Here is a 15,515-nt window from a genome sequence, read left to right on the forward strand (position 1 = left end):
TATTGGGGTGGGAGTCGCGGGGCTGGGGGCACAGAGTGAGGTCTGAAATCCCCGCAGGTTTGATGGGTTCTGGGGGGGCGTCTCACGGACCGCCCCCCGTCAGCCAAAGGCAGTGGGGGCGAGTGCAGCGCAGTTCCAGCTCCCGCTCGGCGCCGAGGGGGGGATCCTGCCCCGGACCCCCCAGGACTCCCACCGGGACCCCCCAAACGCGGGAGACGCTCACGGCAGAGCTCCAGTTACAATCCTGGGCAGGCGGCCACAAGAAGGGACTGCTGGGGTGATGTCACCCCTCACCTCAAATCCCCACCGCAGCAGCCGTCCCATGGCTTGGGACCCCCAAAACGTCACAGCGATCCTCCCAGTGTCACTACCCACCCTCGTCATGTCCCCACATCCCGTAATCCCCCCGCCATTTCCCCCATTGCCCCTCCACTCACCGCGTCCCCCCCGCAGATCCAGAGCCCGTCCGGGTGCTGTCGCGCCAGGTGAGATCCGGACCCCCGGGAATTCCCGGGAAGCAGCGTCAGGGCACCCCCCGGGAGCCCCGCGGCCACCAGAGCCTGGGGACACAGGGGAAGGGGGGGGGGGAGTGTCACCGAGGGGGTGGTCCTGGGGTGAGGGGAGGGGACACGGGGTGTCCTGGAGGGTTTCAGGGGGCACATGGGGGATTCTGGGGATCGCGGGGGGGGGGCCATATAGGGGTTTATGGGAGGTCCCGGTGGGTTGCAGTGGAGAGGTGACACAGGGGGTGACCCGGGGGTTCCTGGGGTGGTCACAGGTGTCACCCGGGGGGGGCAGCGGGGGGCGGGGGGTCCCGCGGTTCCGCACCTTCCGTAGCCGCTGTGCGGCAAGGACGCCGCCAGGGGGCGCCACTACCACGACGCAGTTTCCGAGCGCGAGCGCCGGGAGGAGCAGCTGCAGCGCCAGGGGGCGGGGCCAGCCCCAGGCCACGCCCAGCACTCCGAGGGGCCGCCGCGTCACCAGGGCCCGGCCCCCGGGCACCTCCTGCAGCGGGATTGGACACGCCCCACTCAGAGGCCACGCCCAGTCGCCGAACACCCACCCTTTTTTCTGCCCCGCCCTCCCCCCGGCCCCACCCCATAGCCCTGCCCACCTGCACGGCCCCGCCCACGCGCTCCACGCGCGCCGCCCAGCGCAGCAGCGCCCTCTGCAGGCTCTCGTCGGTGTCGCCGATGTCTCCGTCCTTGGGGGTCCCGTGTGCCCCGTCCAGCACGGCCGACGCCCCCCGCAACACCCGGGCCCGCGACTCCCCCGGCAGCCGCCCCCACCTGCGGGAGTCGGGGGCGTTGGGGACCGGACACCCCCCTCCCCCCCACCAAGGGGTTTCATCGTCGGGGATACCTCTAGAGGGGCCAACCCCCCACACTCCCATCACTCACCACAGGGCAGCCCCGCGGGCGGCAGCCACGGCCTGAGCCAGCTCGGGATCGCCGGGGTCATCCACAGTCACCAGGGGGCTGGGACAGTGACAGGAGACAAGGGGTCAGAGAGCATTGCTGTGGGAGGGACACCGGGGCACACCGGGACCCCTTGGAGAGGAAGTATTGGGGTCCTGAGGGAGACACAGGACCCTCTGGGGGGACAGGATGGGGTTGGGACCACCCGGAGGGGGAAGAAGGGGGTCCTGGGGGTGTTAAACTAGGGTTCCAGTGGAGTCCTGGTCTTGGAGCTTTTGTCCTTGAACCCCCTAATTTGGAGTCTCCATCCTGGGGAGGGGTCCCTGTCCCATCAGGGGGTACCTGAGTGGCTCATCCACCTTGAGGGGCTGTTCCCAGGGGGGACACCCGAACTCTCGCAGCGCCTGGAGGGAGTGAGGGGTGGAAGAGCCCATCTATAATGGCACAGGAACCCCCACCCTGGGGACCCCCAAAACCCACCCCACTCCTCTCTAAACCACTTGGGATGCATCCCAGAAGACCTCCACTTCCTTCCAGCTACTCCAGGCCTCCCCCAGACCCCCCAGACCCATCCCAAACCACCCAGGACTCCCACCAGAGCGGGATCTCTTGGGATCCCCCACCTCATCCAGGTCAGCGTCTGCAGCCCCCCCGGCACAGCCCCCGCTGGGGTCCAACAGGTCCAGAGCATTGAGCCACACCAGCCCCTGGGGCAGCCTAGAGAGGGTTCAGCACTCAGTGCCCAGTGGTCACTCCTGGGCACAGGGGTCTGGGGGCTGACGGTCACCTGTCCGCCGTATCCAAGGCCACAGTGATGTCCTGGGCCCAGACGGCAGCAGCCGCAGTTTGGGGCAGCGCCGAGGCCACAGCCACAGCCTCAGTGGGGCCACGCACGGGCAGCAGCACCAGCAGTGGCCCCGGGGCCTGGCGGGGCAGGGGACACTCAGAGGATCCCTGAAAGGTGCCCCTGGGCACCCCCCATCACCCCAGCTTGCCCAGGGGCACCCACCGGCTCCCGCAGACAGCGCGAGGTCGGGGCCACCCCCGAGATCAGCGTGGGGGGGTAGAAACGATGCCCCCTCTCCAGCAGTGGCGGCAGTGGAACCTGGAAAACCTGGACAGAAAAAATCAAGGATCCAAATGAGTTGGGACCCCTCAAAATACCACCCAGGGCATTCCCAAACGGCCCCCGGGGTACACTTAAAAGCCCCCACAGCTGGTCCCAACTTCCAGGAACCCCCAAATTTCTCCCCAGGAGACACCTCAGCCTCTTCCCCAGGGAACCCCAGTGTCCAGGAACTCTCAAAATCGACCCCAACATCTGGAAACCCTTGAACACCACGTCCCCCTCCCCACCCTCCCAACCCCTTTGTGTCACTCCAATGTCCCCAAAGCCGTCCCACCCCTGGCCCCCTTTCTGTACCCCCTCACCTGAGCCCCCTCCTCCTGCGCCTCCTGCACCACCTCCTCAGGTGGGAGGATCTTGGGGGGCAGTGGCCCCACCTCTGTTTTGGGGTCCATGGGGTCCCCAAGCCGCAATAACCCGAGCCGGGCCCGGAGCCGCCGCTCCAGTGCTGCTACCACCGTGTCCTGAGCCAGCACTATGCACCCCCACCACGGGAACTGGGGACACAAAGCAGGGACATCAGGGGACACTACAGGGACTCCCCTGAAAAACTCACAAACAACCCCCCCAAAAAAAAGCAAAAATCTCCTCAGCATCCCCCAAACAACCACCCTGAAACCCCTCCAAAAATCCCTGAAAACCCCCTGAAACCTCCTCAAAAGGCCCCCAAAAAAATCCCCTGAGAAACCCCCAGCACCCCCCAAAGAAAAACCCTGAAACCTCCCCCCCCCAAAAAAATTTTAAAAGCCTCCCCAAAACCCCCCTGGGACCCCCCAAACCCCACCAGTGCCAGGGGGGTGGCAGTGGTGGCAGCGATGGCGGCAGCTGCGCTGTCCAGGTCGGCTGAGTCGAGGACGATGACAACGACACGGCCCCCCCGGGGTCCCCCCAGGTGCGGCCCCCGGCATGGGGATCCCCAAACCAGGGCCTGCAGCTCCTCCTGGGGAACAGGGGACAGTGTGTGGGGACACACCCAGGGTCCCCCGAGTTGATGGAGGTGGGGGGTGCAGCGCCGGCCCCCACGCCGTTGTTGTCACCTCCCATTGTTGTGACACTGCCCTACCTGGGGGGCTCCGAGGAAGGTGACAGAGGTGACCTCGGGGTGGGCACGCAGGGCCTGGCACAGCCCCGGGGGTCCCGCCAGGACATTGAGGACTCCAGGGGGCAGCGCTGCCCCCTCCCCACTGAGCTCCCCCAGCAGCAGCAGCGGCGGAGCCGCAGCCGGAGGGGACAGGACCAGAGCCGTGTTCCCTGTGGAGACACCCCAAAACTGCTGAGACCCCCCCCACACGGGGACATCGGGACACCCAAAACTTCTGGGACCCCCAACATGGACATTGGGGAGCCCCCCCCACCTGGATCAACCTTTGTCCCTTGTTCCCCGGATGGCAATGGTCCCCAATGTCTCCAACTGTGCCCTCCACTCCACTCACCCATGGCCAGGAGAGGCCCCAATTTCCAGAGCAACGCCGGCAGCGAGCAGGGACCCACCAGGACAACGGCCACCACCCCTGGGGGGACACACGGGGGGTCAGGGGACATTGGGAGGGGTCAGGGGACACTGTGGGGACAGGGGCCACTCACCCAGAGGGGTCCAGCCCTCCAGGCCAGGGGGGCCAAGCTGAGCGCCCCCCGCGGGGACGCGGAGCAGCCGCAGCCCCAAGTCCAGGTCAGCTCCAAGAGTCCGGCAGAGTGGCCGCCCCCCGGCCAGGGTCAGCAGGGCCCCCATTGTCCTCCTGCTGTCACCGTCCAGTGTGGAAGCCAGCCTGAGGGGCACCGGGGACACAGGGGGTCAAGGCAGACAATGAGGGGACGCAGAGGGGACATCAGGGATGGGGGAACATGGGGAGGGCGCAGGGGGAGCTCAGAGGGATCTGGGGTCACTCGGGGTCACCCAGGGTCACTCGGGGACACACGGGTTCACACTGCCACAGGAGACTGAGGGAACAGGGAAAGGTCAAAGGTGACCTGAGGGGTGCAGAGAAGGTCACCAGGGGTCACGGGGTGACTCACCAGGCCAGGCGCTGTCCCCGCTGGGGCCCCCCCAGCCCCGCCCAGGCCTTGGCTGCTGCCGCCGCCGCCGCCACAGCCATGGCCAGGTCCGAACTCTCCCCAGCTGGCACCACAGCCACCGTCCGGCCTGGACAGACAGAGTGTGACAGAGGCAAGCCACTGAGTCCAAAACCTGACCCCAATCCCTGACCCCTGCCCCTGGCCCTGGTCTGCACCAGCGACTCCAAATCTATGACCTTGACCCTTAAGCCCCAATCCTACCCCTGTCCCTGACCCCAGTCCCTGTTCCCCTCCCTGTCCCCTCCCCATACCGGTAGTGGCCTCCTGGCATTCCAGGCTCATCCGTCCTGGTGGCTTCAGCCATGTTCCGTCCACAAAGTGTCCGAGGCTGCGGCCATGGGATTCCAGCCATGCCTGGGGGTGGATGAGGGACACCCCTGGGACCCCCTAGCCCCAGCAAACCTCCCTCCACTTCCCCAAATGACCTTGGCGCCATGGGGGGAACTTTGACCCCGACACACTCCAAGGGACCCTGGGCTCTGCCCATGATTCCTCCAGTCCCAGGAACCCCCCAGGACACCCCAGTGTCTCCCCTCAGTGGCCTTCAGTGTCCCCACAGTGCCACCCAGGACACCCCCATCCTCACGGGACCCCCAAAACTTACCCCGATTCTCCCCAGATGCTTCTCCCAGCCCCATTATTTTCCTCGGTGGTTTCCTGGTTTCCTCCAGACCCCTTCCCAGTTCCTCAGGAGACTCCCCAGAGCCCCTCAAGAACCGCCCGAGACTGTAAGAAGTCCCCCAGGACCCCCAGAGCTCACCCAGGACCCCCAGGGGGACGCTCAGATCTCACATTACCTCTCCCGGGTTGATCACGCCGGGGATCGGCCCCTCCTCCATCGTGGCGAAGATTTTGGGGACCGACGAAGCGCCGAGGGCCGCCAGAGATGCCATCGCCGCCGAGGGGCCACCGAGACGGGGCGGGGTTGGACGGAGAGGCCCTGGGGCACCACCGAGACGGGACGGGGTTGGACAGAGCGGCCCTGAGAAACCACTGATGTGGGGCGGGATGGGGAAGAACGGCCGAAGGTCACCCCCGGGGCCGAAGCGGACTGGAGAGAACGGCCCTGAATGACCATCGAGACGGGGAGGAATCGGCCAGAGCGGAATCCTTCCAGGGACCACCGAGACGGGGAAGAAGCAGCCAGAGCGTCCCCCCGTAACCACGGAGACGGGGCCCCGCCGGAAGGGGAAGTGACGCGTCAAAGAAGCGGCGGCCGCGGTAAGTGCGGCCTGTGGGTAGTCCGTGGGCATTCTGGGGGCACGAGAGGTTCCCAGGGTGGTCCCGGCGGTTTTGGGGGTCCCGAGGGGTTCTCAGGGGGCCCTGGCGGCCTCGGTCCATGCTGGGTCTGGAGTCGTGGTGTTCCCCCCCCCGGCTCCTCCATTATGTCGATCCCTCAGGCCATGGCGGACCCTTCGCTGCTCTCGGCCGAGCTGGAGGCGGACGAGGAGGCGGCGCTGCGGCGGCTGTTGCTGCAGGTGGGTCTCGGGAGGTCCCGGTCCCAGTTCTAGTCCTGATCCCGGTTCCGATTCTGAAGCTCCCCTCTCATTCCCGTAGGTGACCCCGGACCGCGAGGAGGCCCCGCGGCCCTGCCTCGCCCGCGCGGTCACCCCGCAACCGGGTAAGGGGGTGGATTCAGAGGATCTGGGGGAGGGTTCAGGGAGTCCCCGCCGCCCCCTGCCCCCCCCAACCCCGTGTCCCCCCCAGGGCTGTGCGTGAAGACCCGCGCGGGGGGGGACAAAGTGTTCGTCAATGTTTGTCACTCGCCCGAGGTGCCGCCGCCCCCCCCCGTGTCCCCCCCGGGCCTCCAGAGGCTCCTGCGGGAGCCCCCCGGCCCCGACGGCGGCTTCCGGATTCCGATGAGCCTCGGGGAGCCCCACGCCGAGCTCGACCGAGGTCAGAGACCCCCCGAGATTGTCCCCACCTCCCCCCTTTTCCGAGCAACCCCGTGACCACCAAATTCTCCCTGAATCTTCTCAAATCCTATAGGGGGTCGGGGCTGCACTGCCTACGATGTGGTGGTGAATTCGGGCTTTTTCCGGACGCTCCAGGTGAGGGTTGGGATGGGGACATTTGGGTCTCGGGGGAATTTGGGGGGCTCTGACAGTCCTGCCCCCCCCCCCCCCCAGGCTGATCCTTTGTACCTCGAGTTTTTCTTGACCGTGGCCATGGAGGGGCTGTCGGAGAAGTACGGGGTGGAATTGGAGCTCACTGGTGAGTCTGGAGGGCAGCTGGGAGGGTTCAGATGGGGCTGGGGGGTGCCTAACCCCCCCCCCCCCCCCCGCCCACATGACCCCCCCATAACCCCTCCAGGCTGGCGGGTACTGCGGAATCGGAAATTCCTGGGCTCCATCTCAGCCCAAAACATCCGGGCCCGGCCCCGGCCCCACATCCAGGAGCTCCCAGGGTGAGTGGGGACCCCCCAGGGGCCCCTCACCAAAAATCCTGAGGCTCTCCCAGCCTGACCTGTGCCCCTCCACAGCCCCCCAGACCCCCCTCAGTTCGTGGTGGTGGCTGAGCCCTCAGCCCAGGACCCGCAGGTGCTGCAGGCCCGCGTCCACCTGCCCCATGTGGTGAGTGGGGAAAACTAGGAGATGCTGGAGTTGAGTTACGGGGTTCCTCTGATTCCACGTGCAGTCTGGGGGGATTGGGGGGGGGGGGGGGGGCGTTGGGAGGCTCAGGGAGCAGTGGGGGAGGGGAAGGGGGGGAGTCCCATTATCCTGGAAGGACCCTGGGGACTGTGGTAGGAGGGGTTTCCATGATCCAAACAGAGGGTGATGGTGATGTGGGCGTGTCCTGACCGTGGTCCCGCCCTTTTCGGCCCCACCCAGGAGGGGGCGGAGTCTCTCTGGCTGGGGTTGAGTGACGAGAGGCTGCTGCTGGTCCGCCCGCCACCAGGGAGCGCTGCTGCGGAGCGTGGGGCGTGTCCTCCCGCCCGCGAGGGGGCGCTGCTGGAGCTGGGGCTGCCCCTCCCCGCCGACCCCGCGCGGTGCCGCGCGCGCTTCCACCGCCGGTCCAAGGTAACCATGGCAACCTCCGGGTGGGACACGCTCCCTTCTTGCCGTTGGACACGCCCCCCGCTGAGCGCTTGGCGCCCCCTATAGGTTCTCACCGTGACGATGCCGCTGCGGGCGTGAGGGATGTGTGACCCCTCCCCCACGACAGGACCCCCGAGAGCTCTCAGGGTTGCTCTGGACCCTCCCCAGGATCGTCCCGGACCCTCCCGAGTACCCCAGCTTGGGCTCGTTCTGGACTTCCCCTCAGGGACCCCCTTCAGGACCCTCTGACCCCTTCGGGGCTCCATCAGAACCCTCCTGGACCCCCCCCCCCCCCCCCCACACACACACATCAGGATCGCCATGGACTTCTCCTTGGGGATCCCCCTCAAGATCCTCAGACCTCTTTGGGGCCCTTGTCAAGACAGTGCTGAACGCCCCATGACCACCCAGGGATTCTCCTTAGCACCCCCTGATCACCTCCAGGATTGTCCGGGAACCCCCCCCGAGACCTTCCTGTTCCCCCTCAAGCCCCTCCTGGCCCCCCTTCCCACCCTGCGCATTCTCTCAGCTCCACCCCCTCCCACCTCCTTTTTTTATACGAAACCCCCCAATAAAAGTTAAACCCAAAGCACACTGTGTGATTGGCTGAGGCCCCCCCGGGACGGCTCAGCCCAGGCAGGGGGGGATTGAGGGGGATTTAGGGCTGAGCCGGGACCGGGGGGGCCTGGGGGGACTTCCCAGAGCTTCCCAGGAAGAGCTGAGACACTCGAGGAGCCACCGGAGGGGTCAGGGGGCTGCGGGGAGGGAGGGGGGACACCCCCAGCTGACCCCTGGGTGTCCCCCGGGTGTCCCTGAGGGGGGTCAGAGGTGTCTGGGGGAGGGATTCATGGTGGTCCCTTGGGTCATGCTGCCCTGAGCCACCATGGAATTCAACAAGGAGGAATTCCGGCGCCAGGTGGGGGCTGGGCTGGGCCGCCTGCACAGGTGAGACTCCAGATTTGGGGGCACAGGGACACGGCGGGGGGGTGGTCCTGGGACTCTGGGAGTGCTGGGTTGGGACTGGGGGCGTTTGTGGCCTTGTCACTCCTCTTGGATGGGAGTGAAAGCCCGGGGGGGATCTTGGTCAGGTCATTAAGGGGAGGGGGTGGCTTTTGTGGAGGTTTTGGGTGTCCTGCACATATGTGTCCCCCCCCAAGCCCACGCGTGTCTGCGCCACGCGTGTCCCCGTCCCTGTCCTCGTCCCCTCCCCGGCACCGCCACCACGGGGGATTTAGAGCCTTTAATCTGCTGCCACCGCCGCTGCGGGGGGGGACACAGGGGGACCTGGGGACACGGCGGGGGGGAAAAGGACGGGAGGACATTGGGGGGGAGGCGGGACTGGGGTGACCAGAGGCCCCCGCTGACCTCTACAGGTTCCTGGAGCGGCGCCAGGATGACCCCGAGAGCCTGGAGCTGAGCTCAGCAGGGGCGACCCCGACGCCTCCACGCCCCCCCGTGCTGGACTGCACGTTCTGCGGGCTGCCCCGGCGCTACGGGATCGCCATCCTGTGCGGGATCGGCTTCTGCATCAGCTTCGGCATTCGCTGCAACCTGGGCGTGGCCGTGGTCAGCATGGTCAACCCCAGCCATGGACAGGTACAGGGGCTGCAAGGTCAGGCGTGGGGGCAGCAGGGTCAGCAGGGACAGCTGTGGGGGCAGTGGGGTCAGTGGGGACAGGTACAGGGTCAGCGGGTTCAGGTATGGGATCAGTGGGGGTGGGACAGGTATGGGGTCAGCGGGGTCAATCCTCTCCACGGACAGGGGACCATATGGGATTAATGGGGTCCAGATACAGGGTCTGGGCAGGTAAAGGAGCAGCAGGGTCTGGGGACAGGTGTGTGGTCACTGGGGAGACACAGCTCTGGAATGTCTGCAGAACAGACACACGCACACAGGTGTGAGGATCACCTGGACAGGGCGTGTCCCTCCACCTCACTGACCCCCCTCCCCACCCTCCCCCCAGCACGCCCAGTTCAACTGGGACCCTGAGACTGTGGGGATGATCCATGGCTCCTTCTTCTGGGGCTACATCGTCACCCAGATCCCCGGCGGCTTCATCGCCCAGAAATTCGCTGCTAACAGGTCGGTGGTGGCCCTGAAGCAGGGGGTGGTGGCCCTGGGGGGGGGGGGGTGGCGCCCGTCACCCCCGTGTCCCCCTCGCAGGGTGTTCGGGCTGGCCATTGTGTCCACCTCGGTGCTGAACATGTTGATCCCATCGGCCGCGCGCACCCACGTTGGCTGCGTCATCGCCGTGCGCGTTATGCAGGGGCTGGTCGAGGTCAGGCCGGGCCGGCTTTGGGCGTTTGAGTAGGGTTATCTGGAAAGTTTTTGTGTTTTGGGTCGGTTTTGGGGGCCTGTAGAATGGAGCTGGAGTGGTTTTGGGGGGGTATTCAGAAGTCTTTGGGGGTGGTTTTGGGATATTTCATGTTAATTTCAGCTTGTTTTGGGATGGTATTGTGTATTTTTTGGTGGGTTTGCGATATTTTGGGGTGTTTGGGGGTGTTTTTGGGGTGGGTTTTGATGTGTAACCGGTGAGCTTGGGGTGTGGCCATTCTCATACTTCCACTGGCCAGGACGCGGCTGAGGGGGCGTGCCGGGGTTGGGTGTGTCCCTTGGAGGCCCGTGGGCGTGGCCAGCAGAGCGTGGCCTAGGTAGGCGCCCTTTCTGACCCCGCCCTGTCTCGGCAGGGTGTGACCTACCCCGCCTGTCACGGCATCTGGAGCAAGTGGGCTCCACCCCTGGAGCGGAGCCGCCTGGCCACCACAGCCTTCTGCGGTACCGGGGCTACCGGGGGGGGGCTGGGGGTCCACCATGGCCGTAGGGGGAACTGGGGGTGTGCGCGACAGGGAGTGGGAGTGGGATCCCAGGGCTTGCAGCAGGCTGCGGGGATGGGTGGGGGCGGTCCTGGGGTGTCCCCGGGAGTCCAGGGGTGTCACTGCTGTCCCCCCCCGGCAGGCTCATACGCAGGGGCGGTGGTGGCCATGCCGCTGGCCGGGGTCCTGGTGCAGTACACGGGCTGGAGCTCGGTGTTCTACGTCTATGGTGAGACCCCCGCCCCCCCCCCCCCCCCGGGACCCCCTGAGCTCCCTTAATTCCCGCCATGACCCCAGATCCCCACCAGACCCCTTCAGTGACCCCTCCCAGTGATCCCAGTGCCCTCCCCCCAGGCAGTTTCGGGGTGTTCTGGTACCTGTTCTGGGTGCTGGTGTCGTACGAGAGCCCTGCCCAGCACCCCACCATCTCCCCTGAGGAGCGCAAATACATCGAGGAGAGCATCGGCGAGAGCGTGGGCAGCAACCCGCTGCTGGTCAGACTGGGAGCACTGGGACGGGCACTGGGGGGTCACTGGGAGGCACTGGGGGGATCAGTGGGTGTCGCCAGCATTTGGGAAGAGGTCACAGGCAGCCAAAGGTCATCGGGGGGGTCACAGAAGGGTCACCATGGCCACTAAAAGGTCACTGTGGCCACCATACTTGGGGCCATAAACGAGGTGTAGGTGGGAACTGGGGCCAAGCCCGGGCTAGGGTTGGCATGGGGGGGGGTCACTCCTGCTGGCCAGCCGGTCAGTGGCCCACTCCCTGTCCACAGCTGGCCACGCCCTGGCGCCACTTCTTCACCTCGATGCCCGTCTATGCCATCATCGTGGCCAATTTCTGCCGCAGCTGGACCTTCTACCTGCTGCTCATCAGCCAGCCCGCCTACTTTGAGGAGGTCTTTGGATTTGAGATCAGCAAGGTCGGGCCCCAAAAATCTCACAAAACACCCCAAAAACCCCCAAACCCTCCAAAAATCCCACAAAACATTCCCGAAAGCTCCACAGGAAACCCATCCCAATTTAAAAAGTCCCCCAAACCCCAACCCCGCACAGGTGGGGCTGCTGTCGGCGCTGCCACACCTGGTGATGACCATCGTGGTGCCCATCGGCGGCCAGATCGCTGATTTCCTGCGCTCCCGCGGGCTCATGTCCACCACCAACGTCCGCAAGATGATGAACTGCGGCGGTCAGCGAGTGGACAGCGGGGACATGGGGGGGACGCGTGGGGACAGCGGGTGACAATGTACCCACCCCGCAGGGTTCGGCATGGAGGCCACGCTGCTCCTGGTGGTGGGCTACTCGCACTCGCGGGCAGTGGCCATCTCCTTCCTGGTGCTGGCCGTAGGCTTCAGTGGCTTCGCCATCTCTGGTGGGGACAGGGGACAGTGGGGTGCGGGGATGGGGACAGCGGGGGACGGGTGTGTGACACACCTCTGCCACCTGGCAGGGTTCAACGTGAACCACCTGGACATCGCGCCGCGCTACGCCAGCGTGCTCATGGGGCTGTCCAACGGCGTGGGGACACTGTCCGGCATGGTGTGTCCGCTCATCGTGGGGGCACTGACCCGCCACAAGGTGAGGGGACAGTGGAAGGGGGGACATGAGGGGGCTGGGGACAGCACGAGTCAGGCAGGGACAGTGGGACAGTGTGGGGACAATGGCACACGGGAGGACACAGTGGGACTGGGGGGGGAATCAATGGGACTGGTGGGGGGGACACACGAATTTTGGGGGTCGCACTGGCCCCCTGTCACTCACTGTATGTTTGGCCCCGCCCACTTGCTTTGGCCCCCCCTACTTTCCATTGACCGCGCCCCTTGTTTTCCCGCTCCTCCCTTGGCCACGCCCTCCCGTTTCCCCGCGCTCTCCATTGGCCGCGCCCCGTTCCCATTCATGCTGTCTTGGTCACGCCCCCCGGACGCGCTGATTGGCCGGCGCGGGGCGGGCGGCGGGCGCTGATTGGCGCAGACGCGGGAGGAGTGGCAGTGGGTGTTCCTGATCGCCGCTCTCGTGCACTACGCGGGCGTGGCCTTCTACGGCGCCTTCGCCTCGGGGGAGCCGCAGCCGTGGGCGGAGCCGCCGCGGGAGGAGGCGGAGCCGCTGGCACCGGGAGGCCTGGGCAGCGACGAAGAGGAGGAGGAGGAAGGGGAGGAAGAAGGAGTAGGAGGAGTCGGCGGGGGAGGACCCCCGGGAGGGCCCCCCGCGAGTTACGGGGCCACCGGCACCACCCCGGCCCCCGGGACCCCCCATGGGTGACGCTGGACACACGCAGGGATGTGCTCCAAATAACCACACACTCCCCCGAAGACCTCCAAGGACCCACCGGGGAGCCCCCGCCCTCCTCCCGCGCCCCCCAAGACCCCCAAAAGCCGGGCTATCCTCTCCGTTGTACATATATAAATACAAGGAGCGGCCGCTGAAAAGTGTGGAGTGCTGTACTGGGGGGAGCACTGGGAGGTCCGGGAACGGGTCCTACACGTGCTGGAGAGGCAGAAGGGAGGTACTGGAGGGGTCTCTGGGGACACGGAGAGTTTTCTCCACTTCCGCCCTCAATGGCTCCTCCTAGCGCGGCTTCGCGCCCTCTTGGTGGTATGACGTTACTTCCGCCCCTGCAGTGGCCCCGCCGCCGGAAGTGTCGACCCCGCGGCTCGCGGGGGTGCGGCCTCTTTGCGAGCGGGCGGCGGCCATGGCGGAGCCGCGGGTGCGGAGCGGGCTGGCTCGGGGGTGCTTTGGGGGGCTCGGGGGTCCCGCTGGGGCTCCTGACGGGGTCTGGGAAGGGGCTGAGCAGTAAGAGAGCTGCCGGGAACCGCGGGCGGGCGGCGGGAGGTGCGCCGGGCGCGGCCACGTGGAGGCCCCGCGGTGCGGCCTAACCCCAGTAAGGCCCAGCCGCGGTCAGGCCTCACCAGATTCCCCTTGTACCGCAGGTGCTGGTGATCGATGGCCGTGGGCACCTCCTGGGCCGGCTGGCGGCGATCGTGGCCAAGCAGGTGCTGCTGGGTGAGTGCGGGACCCTTTCCCCGGGAACTGCTGGGAGTCCCCTGGGATAACCGGGCCCCCCCGCGCCGTGATGAGCCCATTCGGCTTTTGAGTTTGGCGACAATGAGAGCCGCCTCCATGCACTACCAGCTGAGCGCGGGGGGCTCGGGCCTTGGTGGGGAGCCGGGAACATCGGGAAGAAGAAAGCGGACTGGGCCCGGTTCGGTGCTGACCCGGCCGGACCCCGCTGTTCCCCGTAGGCCGCCGCGTAGTCGTGGTTCGCTGCGAGGGCATCAACATCTCCGGGAACTTCTACCGCAACAAGCGTGAGTTGGGGGATCCCGGCTTTGGGGAGAAATCCCGGTTTTGGTGGACCATTCTGGGCCGCGGGGAAGTTGGGAGAGGTTTCCAGAACATCCCGGGTTCGCGATGCAGCCCCGAACTCCCCGATTTGGGGGAGATTGAAGCTCTTTTGCTATTGCCGGTAATTCCCAGCCCCGTGTTTAGGGAATTCAACCCGTTTGTCCACCGCTGTGAAATTCCCAGACCTGTTGGTGGGAGGATTTAATCCTTTTCCCACCCCACCAAAGTTCTGGACAGTTCCCCAAACCCCGTTTTTGAAGGATTTCACCCAATTTCTGCCCCTCCCCAGTGAAATTCCTGGCTTTCCTGAGGAAGAGGATGAACACCAACCCCTCCCGGGGCCCGTTCCACTTCCGAGCCCCCAGCAGGATCTTCTGGCGCACGGTCCGAGGTGAGCGAGGACACCCCCATAAAATCCCCCGGAATTCCCCCACAAAATCTCCTGGAATTCCCCCCTGATTCCCGCGTTTTTTACCCCAAATCCAGGGATGCTGCCCCACAAAACCAAACGGGGCCAGGCGGCCCTGGAGCGGCTCAAGGTGTTTGATGGGATCCCCCCGCCCTACGACAAGGTGGGACCCCCAAATTCTACCTCCAGGATTCCCCAAATTCCCTCCCCTGCACCAACCCTGGTGTCTATGATGTCATTTTTACCTACATTGTTTGACTTTTCTTGAGAAAAAACCCCAAATTCTGAGACACTTGGGACACCACAAATCCCATAAACCTACCCCAAAACGCCCCTGGGGAGCCCCAAACAACTCCGGAATTCCTAAATTTTCCAGCGGAAGCGGATGGTGGTGCCTGCTGCCCTCAAGATCATCCGGCTCAAACCCACGCGCAAGGTGAGTCATTGGGGGGTTGTTGGATTTTGGGAGGGGATGAGATTTTAGGGAGTTTATGGGAATTTTGCTTAGGGTTATGGGATTTTAGGGGGATTTTACCATATTTTAGGGGTTTATGGCATTTCAGTGAAGGTTACAAGATTTGGGCAGAGTTTTAGGGGAGGATTTGGATTATTTTAGAGGAGTTTTAGGGTGGTATTATGGGGTTTAGGGGTGTTTCTGGGGATGTGGGTGAGGGTTTATGGGGTTCTGGGCCTTTCCCTGAGCTCCCAGTGCCCCCCAGTTTGCCGTACTGGGCCGGCTGGCGCACGAGGTGGGTTGGAAGTACCGGGACGTGACCGAGGCACTGGAGGAGAAGAGGAAGGAGAAGGCGAAGCTTCGGTACAACAAAAAGAGGAAGCTGATGGTGAGAAAAACGGGATAAATATCTCAAAATCCCCATCTGGATCGTGGGGGAGGGGGGGAGTAGGACCCCAAAACGGGATTGGGGGGGGGTGCGAAGCCAGGCAGGGAACACGCCAGAATTTCTGTGTGGGACTCCCCCAAAACCAAGGGTGGGAATAAAGCTCCAAAACCTTTAAAACCAGGAATAAATTCCTAAAATCAGGTAAAAGCCCCAAACCAGGGGGGGGTAAGACCCCGATTCCCATGGGAACTGAAGGTGGGGGGATTTGGGGACCTGCCAGTCCCTGACTTTTCATTGTTTTTTTCCCTGTTTTTCCTCCTGTTTCCCAGAGCCTGCGGCGCCGGGCCGAGCGCAATGCGGAGAAGAAGGCGGCGCCGTTCACGGCCGTGCTGCGACAGCACGGGGTCCTGCTCTAATAAACCCGAACTGGGATGGACTGGGACTAACTGGGAGCG

At 65.2% G+C, this 15,515-nt stretch overlaps 4 protein-coding genes and 2 non-coding genes across 7 annotated transcripts; 5 read left to right on the forward strand and 1 right to left on the reverse strand.

Annotated features, from left to right (window-relative positions):
- Positions 1-23: 23 nt before the first annotated feature.
- Positions 24-5,515, reverse strand: ALDH16A1 (aldehyde dehydrogenase 16 family member A1). Its single transcript, XM_062512584.1, has 17 exons — positions 5,415-5,515; positions 4,869-4,971; positions 4,558-4,684; positions 4,129-4,310; positions 3,978-4,055; positions 3,608-3,795; positions 3,329-3,484; positions 2,850-3,041; positions 2,428-2,532; positions 2,206-2,342; positions 2,042-2,135; positions 1,761-1,822; positions 1,401-1,478; positions 1,115-1,289; positions 829-1,005; positions 438-560; positions 24-244 (listed from the first exon to the last, which is right to left on the reverse strand). Exons 1-17 carry the CDS (start codon positions 5,508-5,510, stop codon positions 83-85), a joined length of 2,235 nt encoding a protein of 744 aa, XP_062368568.1. The 5' UTR covers positions 5,511-5,515; the 3' UTR covers positions 24-82.
- Positions 5,516-5,771: 256 nt separating this feature from the next.
- On the forward strand, positions 5,772-8,235 carry PIH1D1 (PIH1 domain containing 1). 2 transcript variants are annotated; one of them, XM_062512582.1, is made up of 10 exons: positions 5,772-5,838; positions 6,018-6,095; positions 6,175-6,238; positions 6,325-6,513; positions 6,607-6,668; positions 6,747-6,831; positions 6,931-7,024; positions 7,100-7,190; positions 7,449-7,637; positions 7,722-8,235. In XM_062512582.1, exons 2-10 carry the CDS (start codon positions 6,021-6,023, stop codon positions 7,752-7,754), a joined length of 882 nt encoding a protein of 293 aa, XP_062368566.1. In that variant the 5' UTR covers positions 5,772-5,838; positions 6,018-6,020; the 3' UTR covers positions 7,755-8,235. The 2 variants fall into 2 exon arrangements, with proteins under 2 accessions (XP_062368566.1, XP_062368565.1); XM_062512581.1 differs by lacking the exon at positions 5,772-5,838 and having other exon boundaries at positions 5,863-6,095.
- A 303-nt stretch (positions 8,236-8,538) lies between these two features.
- Positions 8,539-12,964, forward strand: SLC17A7 (solute carrier family 17 member 7). Its single transcript, XM_062512545.1, has 12 exons — positions 8,539-8,600; positions 9,029-9,251; positions 9,619-9,737; positions 9,819-9,933; positions 10,343-10,430; positions 10,611-10,697; positions 10,823-10,939; positions 11,215-11,390; positions 11,524-11,656; positions 11,729-11,839; positions 11,918-12,045; positions 12,439-12,964. Exons 1-12 carry the CDS (start codon positions 8,539-8,541, stop codon positions 12,724-12,726), a joined length of 1,647 nt encoding a protein of 548 aa, XP_062368529.1. The 3' UTR covers positions 12,727-12,964.
- A 161-nt stretch (positions 12,965-13,125) lies between these two features.
- RPL13A (ribosomal protein L13a) lies at positions 13,126-15,506 on the forward strand. The gene is made up of 8 exons (XM_062512544.1): positions 13,126-13,171; positions 13,395-13,467; positions 13,707-13,772; positions 14,099-14,200; positions 14,296-14,381; positions 14,595-14,654; positions 14,938-15,060; positions 15,390-15,506. The coding sequence occupies exons 1-8, from the start codon at positions 13,157-13,159 to the stop codon at positions 15,474-15,476; spliced, it is 612 nt and encodes a 203-aa protein (XP_062368528.1). The 5' UTR covers positions 13,126-13,156; the 3' UTR covers positions 15,477-15,506.
- Positions 13,528-13,606, forward strand: LOC134056086 (small nucleolar RNA Z195/SNORD33/SNORD32 family). Its single transcript, XR_009934122.1, has one exon. It is a non-coding gene; the product is annotated as a small nucleolar RNA Z195/SNORD33/SNORD32 family (small nucleolar RNA).
- On the forward strand, positions 14,440-14,513 carry LOC134056088 (small nucleolar RNA SNORD34). Its single transcript, XR_009934123.1, has one exon. It is a non-coding gene; the product is annotated as a small nucleolar RNA SNORD34 (small nucleolar RNA).
- Positions 15,507-15,515: the final 9 nt, after the last annotated feature.

The sequence above is a fragment of the Cinclus cinclus genome, chromosome 38 (genome assembly GCF_963662255.1).
Source record: "Cinclus cinclus chromosome 38, bCinCin1.1, whole genome shotgun sequence".
NCBI classification, from domain to species: domain Eukaryota; kingdom Metazoa; phylum Chordata; class Aves; order Passeriformes; family Cinclidae; genus Cinclus; species Cinclus cinclus.